The 11,405-nt window shown below is 50.5% G+C and overlaps 1 protein-coding gene across 1 annotated transcript in view; it reads right to left on the bottom strand.

The window, feature by feature from the left end:
* Nucleotides 1-1,495: 1,495 nt before the first annotated feature.
* The window catches only part of LOC107105674, a gene marked incomplete at its 5' end in the record, with an annotated part of 15,901 nt that continues 5,991 nt past the window's right edge, over nt 1,496-11,405 (bottom strand). Inside the window, 5 exons of the mRNA XM_015405671.1 lie at nt 1,496-1,909; nt 2,811-2,966; nt 5,684-5,842; nt 8,240-8,353; nt 9,536-9,658. Coding sequence (XP_015261157.1) covers nt 2,823-2,966; nt 5,684-5,842; nt 8,240-8,353; nt 9,536-9,658 — 540 coding nt within the window. The remainder of the gene's footprint in view (nt 1,910-2,810; nt 2,967-5,683; nt 5,843-8,239; nt 8,354-9,535; nt 9,659-11,405) is intronic.

Below are 11,405 nucleotides of genomic sequence, written 5' to 3'. Positions count from 1 at the left end.
TCCCAGGCTGATTGCTTCTGTTCCCTTTTCTCTGGACCAGGAAATGGTTCTTTTTTTCTCTCTTGCTGGGCTGAGCCAAAAAAGGAGGCTCCAGCCCCCCCCCCCAAGCAGAGATTCCAAAAACCCAGGGTCACATTTCCAGGGGACTGCCGAATAAATTTTCCACATGCCTCCTGCTCACCAGGCCTGTGGGGCACATCAAGAGCTCATATCTCCAGGCAAGAGGGCTGCCCTGCAGAGCTGGGGGAGGGGAGGGGAACAGTCGCCAGCGGCATGACAGAGGCTTAAATTGTCCACCCCACATCTGGAGTTGTTGTTGTTCAGTCGCATAGTCGAGTCCGACTCTCCGCGACCCCATGGACCAGATCACGCCAGGCCCTCCTGTCTTCCGCCGTCCTCTGAAGTTGGCTCAACTTCATGTTTGTTGCATCTATGACACACACCCTGACATCACCGGACGTGTGTCAGAAGGCGACACCCACCACTCAGGCTCCACTGGACTGTTTTGGATTGACTAGCTATTGGGGGGGAGGAACGTGCAGATCTGTCCTCGCAGAGGAGGGAGAGCTTGTACCTGAATAAAACGTGGTCTTAAAGGTGCCACTGGGGGGAGCTCTGCAACTTACCTGGCTGCTTCTTGCTCTGACTGAGGGCTGCTGGGAGCAGGAGGTGGGGTTTGTTGCATGTGCCCTCCCCCTGGGCTCTTTACTGCCGGAGCGCCGCTTCTGTGCGCTCCTGCAGGAAATGACCCCTGGTGCTACCCCAAACAGTCGCTTGGGGGGCTTTGCTGGAAAACCAGCCCCCCTCCCCTCCTACAGCTGCTTTTACTGCCACATGGTGGGTGCCCCACCTTTCCTGGGAGGCCCACCTGACACCTTTGACAGCTCCACAGCTGCCCTCTGACTGTGGCCCACCGGACGTCTACAGGCAGCTGCTCCTTCAGAGGTGCCCCAATGTTTCTCCAGCCCACGCCAGCGTTTCCCTTTCCCCTCCTAAGACTGGCACACAAATTTAGGCTCAGATAAATATTCCAGCTTTTTATTGAGTTATTTTCACAGCAATCTTATTTTCAAAGAACTTGAGAATTCCTTCAGAGATCCAGAACGTCGTTCTACAAATCCCGTCACTGACGTTTAAAGCAGGAGAGCTTGTTAAAGCAACAAGGGTAAAAAAAATCTGAAATCCAGCTCATTAGCATCCCTACATCAAAGCCAGCTTGGAGGCAACGGCAGTAAAACTGATCCATCGGTTCAACCGATGTTGGAAAGGAATAGTTTTCTGCTGCCACCAAAATGAAACAGAGAAGGGAGCAGGTGGCCATTGACCCCAAACGGGATTCTAGAGCAAGGCTCCCTCTAAGCTGTGGAGTCTTGTGAGCAAAAATTCTATTTTGTGAGCTGCTGGCATTAAAGTTGTGAGCCAGCGATTTGGCTGCTGCATAACTAGAGCCATCCTTTCTGAGCAAAGGCAAAAATCTGTGAGCTGGAGGCTAAAAAACTGTGAGCTGGCTCACATTAACTCAGCTTAGAGGGAACCCTGATCTAGAGCAGAGCGCCTCTGTCTGCAGATCTTAAAGATCTTTGCTATTGTGTGTGTATTTATCATGGCTGAAGTGTTTCCTGTTCCCGTGGCTTCATGCGATGGATGGGAAAGGGTTGCGTTGGTCGAGATGGCCAGCCAAAGGCCCAGCAGCAGGGCTGATCTTCATTCCAAGGAGGGCAAGGCAGAAGAGAGAGGCGTTTCCAAAAAGGCAGCCACTTCCTACATTGTCCAGGGCCCAATCCAATGGGGAATTCATCTGCACAAGCTTCCTTGCGGTGAGTGGGAGACACACAACTGCCCTGAATTCCCTGCCAGGTGCAAGCCCATTCATTTCCCACTGCACTTTCAACCCTTTTCTCCTCTTCCCCTGCAGAAAAAGAAAGCAAAGGCCATTTGGTTATTCAGGTGCCTTGCAGAGAGAACACTCACCACCAGGCTATGCAGACAGGGCTCTGTAATGATTCCATGTTTTGGTGTGTGTGTGTCTTTAAATGTTGAGTTTGACTGCAGTAAGGTAAGGAGAGCGATAGGGGGAGATGAGTGTGCTGTGATTGGCTGCTGACTGAGAGTGTGGGAGGAGGGGTGTCTGAGAGGATTCTGTGTGTGTGTCTATGAGGGGATTCTGTGATATGAGAGAGACTAGTATGGAAGAGTTTTGAAAAGAGTCTGTGTGACTCTGAGAGTTATGAAGAGTTCTGTGTGTGAAGTCTGAAGAGACAGCATGGTCTGTGTGACTATGGAATTTTCCTTCTATTCTGTGTGAATAAGGCAAACAGTTTAGTCTGAGTTACTATAAGAGCTGATTCTGATCTGGGTGAATAAAACAAAGAGACTAGCCTGTGTGGTTATATATACATGAGAGAGAGAGAGAAATTATACTGAGAGTCTATGCCTGTCAGAGTGAAGTCTGAATGACTGTTTGTAACACCAAGTTTTTCCAGATATATTTACAAGTTCTTTTTTTTCCCAGTAACAGTTCAAAATAACCAGAAACCTATTTTGTTCTTTATTAAATAAATCATTTTTTGTTTAAGCTTATCCCAGAAATCAGAATAGTTCTTCCTCAGGGCCACATAGTCCTCTGAAGTGCCTAGACCCTAGGTCATAGTACCAGCAGAGAGAGAGACTTGGATTTTTTAATTCCTTGTGGCAGCAGAAATCTACCAAGTTTAGGTACACAAAGCGTGTTTAAAGGTAAAACCGTCTCCCCCAATAAGCAAGAACGCCACAGGCTCCTTTTTGCAACCTCTGTTTCTACATTCTCTTACCTCTTCCGTTCTTCACCGGCCTGCGTGGTTTTGCCAGGGTGGAGCTGCACCCTTGGAGAACACAGGCCACCACTCATCTTCAGCCATCTGGGAAGAGTGTTGGTCAGGGTCCTTCCTGTCCAGCACGGGCCTCCAGGCCCCTTTGCTGGGACTGCCCTGTGCCAGGGTTAGAAGAGCAGAGTGGATCACCCGTCAGCTGGGTCTGCCAACCTACAGGTGGGACCAGAATTACACCTGATCTCCATACAACAGATACCATGTTGATAGTTGAGTTAGGTGCATAAATTAGTTAACAGTGGTTCTTGCCCAGATGTTTGTGATAATATTCATTCCAATTTGTATTGTATCTATTTTGTATTTAATAAAGGCTGTGGTCACCCGACAAGCGTACCGCGATTTGTTCCCACTGTCGATTCGATCAGGGATATTTTTAAGCAGGTTCAGGTGATCACACATCCGTTGCCCAACCATTTGCTTTGCACAGCAATGCTCCAGGCACTGTCCAGACAGCCATGCCACCCAAGTGGTGGCGTGGCACAATTAAAAAAAAAATCTTTGCACATGTGCATATGCGCATGCACACATGTGCAGATGTGCACGCACACATGTGCCAGACAGCCATGCCACGCATATGCGCACACATGTGCATATGCGCACGCAGACATGTGCACATATGCGCATGTGCACAATGGTGAAAGTCGCAAAAAAAAAAATCCCTACCAGAAGAAGGACGTTCAGATGACCTAATCGCAATCATTGCGAGAGATGGCTGTCCAGAGAGGTAAAATCATGAATTCAGAGCGCAAATACCCAGAAAGTAGTTGATTTTCCCGGTGTCGGAAAACTCGCTAGGGAACCGGAAGGATTACGCAAGTGAGCCCACTTCAGTGCAGGAGACGGATTTGGGCGTCTGATCAGCAATTTTAAATGCGAGAGGGAACAGCGGTGAAACCCAATCAAAATGACCATGGGACCACAGCCAAAGTTACTTTAAAATTGAAAAAACAACAACCCAGATATCAGTTCCCCTGCTTTGGAGGGTGGGCTCTAGGGCATTACGTAGCCCCTCCCACCCTCAAACCCCACCCTCCCCAGGCCCCACTTCCAAATCTCCAGGAATGTCCAGACTCAGTGTTGGCGACCCTCGCTGGGCCTCCTCTCTCTGCCTTTCCCTCTGACTGCATCTGCGCCTTGCAAGGTCTCTGCCCACAGGCCCTTTCCAAACTGAGCTTTCTTTTTTCCCCATCATCCCTCCCGTTTCCCCACCCCAGCATACAGGGCTCCCCTCTCCTCCGTGAAGAAGGTGAGGCTGTGAGGCGGAGAGAGAATGACTGGCCCAAGGTCGAGTTTATGGTTCGTGGAGGATTTGAACCCAGGTCCCCGATTCCAGGCCGACCCTCTCGCCACTGCGCCAGGCTGGCTCTCCAAGGCCCCCCCTGCAACATCCCAGGTGGTGCGGGGCTACTTCAGTCAGGTGATGCCCGCCTTCAGCCGGAACGCCTCAAGAATGCCAGCGCCCTCCACAACCACTGGCACGAGGGTCACTTCTCCATTCAGACCAGAGCATCTCCCGTGTTCTTTACAGGGTTGCCAATCTGCCGGTGGGGCCTGGAGATACCCCATAATTACAACTGATCTCCAGATTACTGGGATCGGTTCCCCCGGAGAAAATGGAGGGTGGGCTTCATATCCCACTGAGGACCCTACCCTCCTCAAATCCCTGCCTTTCCCAGACACTACACCCAGGATGGTGGAAAGTGTTGGAAAAATGTGGTAAAATAACTAAATATTCAGAGATTGCAATGGATCTTTGCTTCACTGGAGAGGAGGCATTTTTTTCTATGCAAAAATCGTTACTTCTAAGGGAAGGGTTCACGGGAAAATGTACAGAACAACAAAGCCACCAGAGGCTACATCTTTACACTTTGACCACACGGTATACAACAATGGAGATTCTTCTTCTTCTTGACCCCTAAAAGGAAATCACCTGAGTGCATTAACCAACGATTGTTAGTTAGTAAATAGGCTGCAGTTTCCCGGGCTTTCTTCCCATTGGCTCTGTGCCAGGTTCCCTTCCAGGTCAGTCTAAACAACAGCACACAAGGTAAACACCTTGATGTTGTTAGCCGCCCTGAGCTACTGGATAGGGCGGGATAAAAATCGCAAAATAAATAAAATAAATAAATATAAAACACACATGAACCCAATAATGACTGGATTTTAGACCTTGCAACACACATATGTCCCACAGAAAGTGCCATCCAGACATAGCGGACTTATGATGACCCCATAAGTTTTTCAAGGCAAGAGACGTTCCAGAGGTGGCTTGCCACTGCCTGCCTCTGCCTCACAACCCTGGTATTCCTTGGAGGTCTCCCATCCAAATTCTGGCTGGGGCCGACCCTGCTTAGCTTCCGAGCGCTGGTAAGATTGGGCTAGCCTGGGCTATCTAGGTCAGGTTACCACCAGTGTTCTCTCTAAGCTGAGTTAGTGTGAGCCAGCTCACGGTTTTTTAGCTTCCAGCTCACACATTGTTGTCTTAACTCAGGAAGGATGGGGCTCCAGAGCCGGCTAATTGATGCAGCAGCCAAATTGCTCGCTCACAGCTTTAAGGCCAGCAGCTCACAAAGTAGAATTTTTGCTCACAAGACTCCACAGCTTAGAGGGAACATTGGTTCCCACACCTATATCTCCAGGAATTTCCCATCCTGGAGTTGGCAACCTTATGCCCCCACTGAAACAAGCTGCCCAAATGTGCACTGGAAGAACGAGGGGTGTGTATGACCCTTTGGTCCCATTTTAACCACAGAATGGGGTTCAAGTGTGTGAAGAGGCCCCCCCCCCATAACCACCGCTTGCCTCTGCGGACTTACCCCTGAAGTGGGTTTCGTGGCAGAGCCTTTCCCCTCCTCTCTTCTCCCAGGGAGGTTGGCACCGGCTGTCGTATTCACCCTGCAGCATCCTTGGCAGCGGTCAGGGGTGGGGCCGTCTTCCTGGGGGCGGGTCCAGACTGTCCCCAAGAAGGATCCGGTCTGGAAAGAGCAGCAGAGAACCCAGGCTCAGGAGGGCTGCCGGAGACCAGCCAGATCCCTGCGGCACAAACTGGGCACTGATGGAGGCCTTTGACGCTTCTGAATGGCAGGTGCCACCACCTGGCTTTATGTCGGGCCAAGTCGAGGGGTGCCAGCCTCCAGGTGGGACTTGGGGGCTGTAGTGTATTCAAAGCTGCCTTGAATGCATGACATGTGGTGAAACATCTAACTGAACTGTAATGTTAAGCTTCGTCCTGGGCTAGGATCCAAATCCATCCAATAGTTTTGCTAGCCCAGGAAGTAACAAGCCAATCACTTCATGCAAGCTCCCTGGGCAGGAACTAATGTGATTGGACCTTATCTCGGCAACCTCATAGGTTGATAGGTGATCGGCGGGATACATTAGCCGGGAATGTTTAAAAGCAGGACAGCTGCAATGTAAAGGCTGTTCTGGCTATCAGGTGTTGATCCGTGTTGGAGTTGTGTTCGAGTTGAAGAATAAAGTTGTGTTCTTGCTGAATCACTCTCCGACTGCTTTGTTAAGTGAGCGACTTAACAGGGGCGCCCTGGAATTACAGCTCAACTCAGGCCCGTAGCCAGGATTTTGTAATTCAGGGGGTCTTTAAATAAATTGGGGGGGGGGCACTGATGTCACAAAAAAAGCCCAATAAAAAACAAAAAACAACAACAACTCACGCTTGCCAGTTGGGAGCAGGCCTCCCATGGCAGGGCGAGGGGCTCCGGCAGTAACAGCATGAGGGGGTAGGGAAGCAAGCCGCGCTTGGGCAGCTGGGATAGATGGAAGTCAGGGGGCCTTGGCAGGAAGTCAGGGGGCCAGGCCCCGAAATGCCCCACTGTAGCTATGGGCCTGGCTCAGCTCCAGACTAGAGAGATCAGTTCCCCTGGAGAAAAGGGATGTTTTTGAGGGTGGGCTCTATGGCCTTGTACCCCACTGAGGTCCCTGTCCTCCCCAGGTTCCACCCCCAAATCTCCAGGAGTTTCCCAACCTCATGCCCAGTGGGCGGAGCAGGCAAAGACCTTTTGTTTCGTTTGGCATTCCCTCCACAGTTCCGCCTTCCTAACCCATGTTTGAGTTGCTGCTTTTATGTTTTGCAGGTCTTTTAACTCCTGTTTTTGATTGTTTGATTGATTGTTTTGATTGTTTGATGCATGTTTGGGACGGGTTGATTTTAATGGTGATTAAAATGTGATTCTTATCATGCTTGTTTTAAACTGTTAGCTAACTTGGTGGCCTTTGCAAGGGCAGAATGGCCAGATATAGAGACAATAAACAAATACGACGGATGTATTTCCCCACGCCAAGTGGAAGCCCAATTGCTGTCTCTGGGCTCATTCATTCTGCATCCAACCCTGGCCCCTGAACTCTGCCCAAGTGGTGGTATCCTGAGTACAACGGCTGTACCCCCATCTGATCGCTCTCCACCATTCCAGAGCCACTTCCATTAGGAAGCCCGAGGCTTCCGATTTTCGCCCGTTCGCCCGCCTTTTTTTTTGTTAGGTTGGCGATATGCACTTGGGTGAAGCTTCGCCCCAGCGTTTGTTTAAAAAAGAAAAGGCCCTTAGTTTAACTTTCCGGAGGAGTCCAGGACTTCAGGGAGGCCAGTTTGGGCTTTAAACTTTAAAGGTAAGTCCTTACCTTTAAACTTTAAATGTAATACGGGGTGTTTTGAGCATGCGCAAAGATCGCCATTCTGTGGATGGCTGCCTATGCGCATGCTCAAATTGAGTTTTAAAAAAAAACGCCGACGCCTGCAGCATGTGAACGGGCATACAGCGATGGGCTCTGCTGTGAGGGAAGTAAGTGTGATCGCGTTTCAGCCGGCATAAACTGCACCGGTTCCAACCAGTACAGTTTATGCCGGCTGAAACGCCCCGTCTGAACGCACCCAGAGTGTTGGACTGGAGGGGCCATTGGCCTGATCCAGCATTGGCGTCTCTTATGTTCTTATGTTCTTACTAACTCAGCTTAGAGGGAACACTGTTCAGCACCCACACGCCCTCTGGCGCAGCTGCCCCGAAGCCAGGATTTTGTGGCTTGTGGGGCAAAACCTTTTCTGGTGGGGCTGCCGTTGTTCTCCATAAGGATGCGCCCCTCTCACGCCCCTCCTGCAAGATCTAAAGGGCTCTTCAGCTGATTGGCAGGGAACACCCGGCTTGCAGGAGGGGGGAGGGAGAGGAGCATGCGCCGCCCCCACTGCCCCCGCCACCCCCCCCCGCTTCTTCTTGAAAGCATTTTAAAGGATCCCTTTAAATGCTTTTGGGAAGAAGCAGGGGCCCTCTGAGGAAGGGGGCAGAGCGCCCAATCGCCCCACCGTCACTACGGACCAGGGCGCCAGCCCAAAAAGTCCCAGCCCAGGGGGTTTCCCTGCTGCTCACCATCCTCATCCTCATGGGGGTGTAAGCGCCAGGGCGGAAATCCCCCATGGTCCCATTTCTGCTCGGCACGGCAGTTGTGGGGGTGTGGCCTGAATCCCCTCTGGAGGGCTGGTTCTGCAAAAGAAAAGAAGGAAGACGACACAGCTACTACTGGCCCTACTGAGGGACCTCCTGGGTTTGGGCCCCCGTTTTATTCAAGGGCGCGAGCTCTCGTGTGCAAAGCACACTTCGTCGGACATAGACAGTCGTTTATGTACAAAGCCGGATATTTTGTTCTTACTAAAAAGATTCCTGAACTGTTAAGGGGGTAAATCCCACTAGAACTGGCCATTCTATTACTAAACTCAACAATTACAAATGATAATCAAGAAATACATTGATCAGATCTCACTTCTACATTATTGGCTACGGCAAGACTGACTATAGCGGCCTCATGGAAATCTCCCAAAGCTCCTACCATTCAGAATTGGCGAAATAAATGTTGGGATCATTTTATAATGGACAAGATTGGCAGATAAATACGAAGGACCAAACGAGTAGTCATGCGGGGATCTCATACCAAATTTGTGCGCAGGTGGTTCCCTTTGATCACATATTTTGTGGGAAATGATCTACTACCATCAAACCGTAACTATTTGGAACGGAAACATTTTTGATTCACAGTTGTTTAGTCTGAGTTCTCATCACACAAGTATTAGATGTGAAAAGTAGATGAGACGGAGTATAAGGCTAGTTATTATGTACAATGTACAGATACTGAGTTGAAATTGATTGAAAACACGATGTACTATATCAGTGATGGCGAACCTTTTAGAGACCGGGTGCCCAAACTGCGACCCAAAACCCACTTATTTATCGCAAAGTGCCAACACGGCAATTGAACCTGAATACTGAGGTTTTACTTTAGAAAAAACAACTCATACATTAACTTAAGAGGATCCAAACAAAGTAAGGAAAGCAATCCCAAATGCTTTCATTGACTTAAAATTATTTGGCAGAGAATTCGACACGTTAATGATGGTCTGGGCCTGGCTGGGGCGATGGCACACGTGCCCACAGAGTGGGCTCTGAGTGCCACCTCTGGCACCCGTGCCATAGGTTCGCCACCACTGTACTATATCTTTCCGTTTGCATGTTTGTATTGTATTGTTTTAATTAAATAAAATTTTGAAAACCTAAAAAAAAGAAAAGGGGTACAATCGTGAAGGGCAAGGGGGTTCACCTGGAGGCGGCGAAGGCAAACCTCCCCCCCCCCGGTGAGACCCTCTTTAGAACCTGGCAGCTGCGTGGCCCTACCTCGCTGCTTCCCGGACGCTCAGGCAACGGAGTCCTGCAGCAGCCCCAGCAAGGATCTTGGGCGGAGACGGCACCCCTCTCGGGGAGGCTGATGTTCCTCTTCCCGTCTTCTTGCAAAGTGCTCTGCGAGGTATAAAAGGAGAGGGTGGAGAGCTCGGAGCTGAGCGGACGGCATGTGGACGGGTCAGCTGAGGGGTTATGGAGCCAAAGGCGATGGAACCCGGACAAGCATCAGCCCACCAGACTCTCAGACTTTGCACTTTCCTTCCTCGAGAGTCCAGCTTCTACCTGCGGCCTGGCACCAGCATGCCAACTGACGCCGTGTCGAAAAGGGTTCCTGGATCCAGCTAGCACTGGGGCTCTGAGTCAGGAAACTTCTGGAGATCTGGGGTGGAGCCCAGGGAGGGGAGGGTTTGGGGAGGGGAGGGACCTCTGCAAGGTATAATTGATTTGATTTGATTTATTACATTTCTCCCCTGCCCTCCCACCCAGGGCTGGCTCAGGGCAGCTTACAAAAGCAGCATAAAATTACAGTAAAATTACAATAAGATACATTAGCAACAATATTAATAATAAACAATTCTGACTATTCATATTAAAACATATTAGTGCTAGTACCGGTATCAATAATCCACAGTGGTTGTTATTACACAAGCGCTTTATCTGCACTCGGCTCTTGCTCTTTTAGACCAACTTAGGCTGCTATCTCAGGCTATGAGTTGACTATGGAAGAGTTTGTTCCTTTGCTGATTGGGTGCTCAACTTAGGGCTGCCAAATGCAGCCGGGGGGCAGGGAATCCCCCGTTTCGGAAACCCCACCCCCGCGTGCGCGTCACCTGGAAGTGACGTCGCACGCTGGGGGCGGGGCCACGCGATTTGAGGGGAAAACAAAGAGTTTTCCCCTCAAATGGCTGCCATTTGAGGGGAAAACTCTTTGTTTTCCCCTCAAATCGCGTGGCCCCGCCCCCAGCGTGCGACGTCACTTCCAGGTGACGCGCACGCGGGGGTGGGGTTTCCGAAACGGGGGATTCCCTGCCCCCCGGCTGCATTTGGCAGCCCTAAGTTGAGCACCCAATCAGCAAAGGAACAAACTCTTCCATAGTCAACTCATAGCCTGAGATAGCAGCCTAAGTTGGTCTAAAAGAGCAAGAGCCGAGTGCAGATAAAGCGCTTGTGTAATAACAACCACTGTGGATTATTGATACCGGTACTAGCACTAATATGTTTTAATATGAATAGTCAGAATTGTTTATTATTAATATTGTTGCTAATGTATCTTATTGTAATTTTACTGTAATTTTATGCTGCTTTTGTAAGCTGCCCTGAGCCAGCCCTGGGTGGGAGGGCAGGGTAGAAATGTAATAAATCAAATCAAATCAATTATACCTTGCAGAGGTCCCTCCCCTCCCCAAACCCTCCCCTCCCTGGGCTCCACCCCAGATCTCCAGAAGTTTCCTGACTCAGAGCCCCAGTGCTAGCTGGATCCAGGAACCCTTTTCGACACGGCGTCAGTTGGCATGCTGGTGCCAGGCCGCAGGTAGAAGCTGGACTCTCGAGGAAGGAAAGTGCAAAGTCTGAGAGTCTGGTGGGCTGATGCTTGTCCGGGTTCCATCGCCTTTGGCTCCATAACCCCTCAGCTGACCCGTCCACATGCCGTCCGCTCAGCTCCGAGCTCTCCACCCTCTCCTTTTATACCTCGCAGAGCACTTTGCAAGAAGACGGGAAGAGGAACATCAGCCTCCCCGAGAGGGGTGCCGTCTCCGCCCAAGATCCTTGCTGGGGCTGCTGCAGGACTCCGTTGCCTGAGCGTCCGGGAAGCAGCGAGGTAGGCCACGCAGCTGCCAGGTTCTAAAGAGGGTCTCACCGGGGG

Source organism: Gekko japonicus, unplaced genomic scaffold, assembly GCF_001447785.1.
Source record: "Gekko japonicus isolate JY-2015 unplaced genomic scaffold, Gekko_japonicus_V1.1 scaffold5859, whole genome shotgun sequence".
NCBI classification, from domain to species: domain Eukaryota; kingdom Metazoa; phylum Chordata; class Lepidosauria; order Squamata; family Gekkonidae; genus Gekko; species Gekko japonicus.
This window is presented reverse-complemented; position numbering and strand designations above follow the sequence as displayed.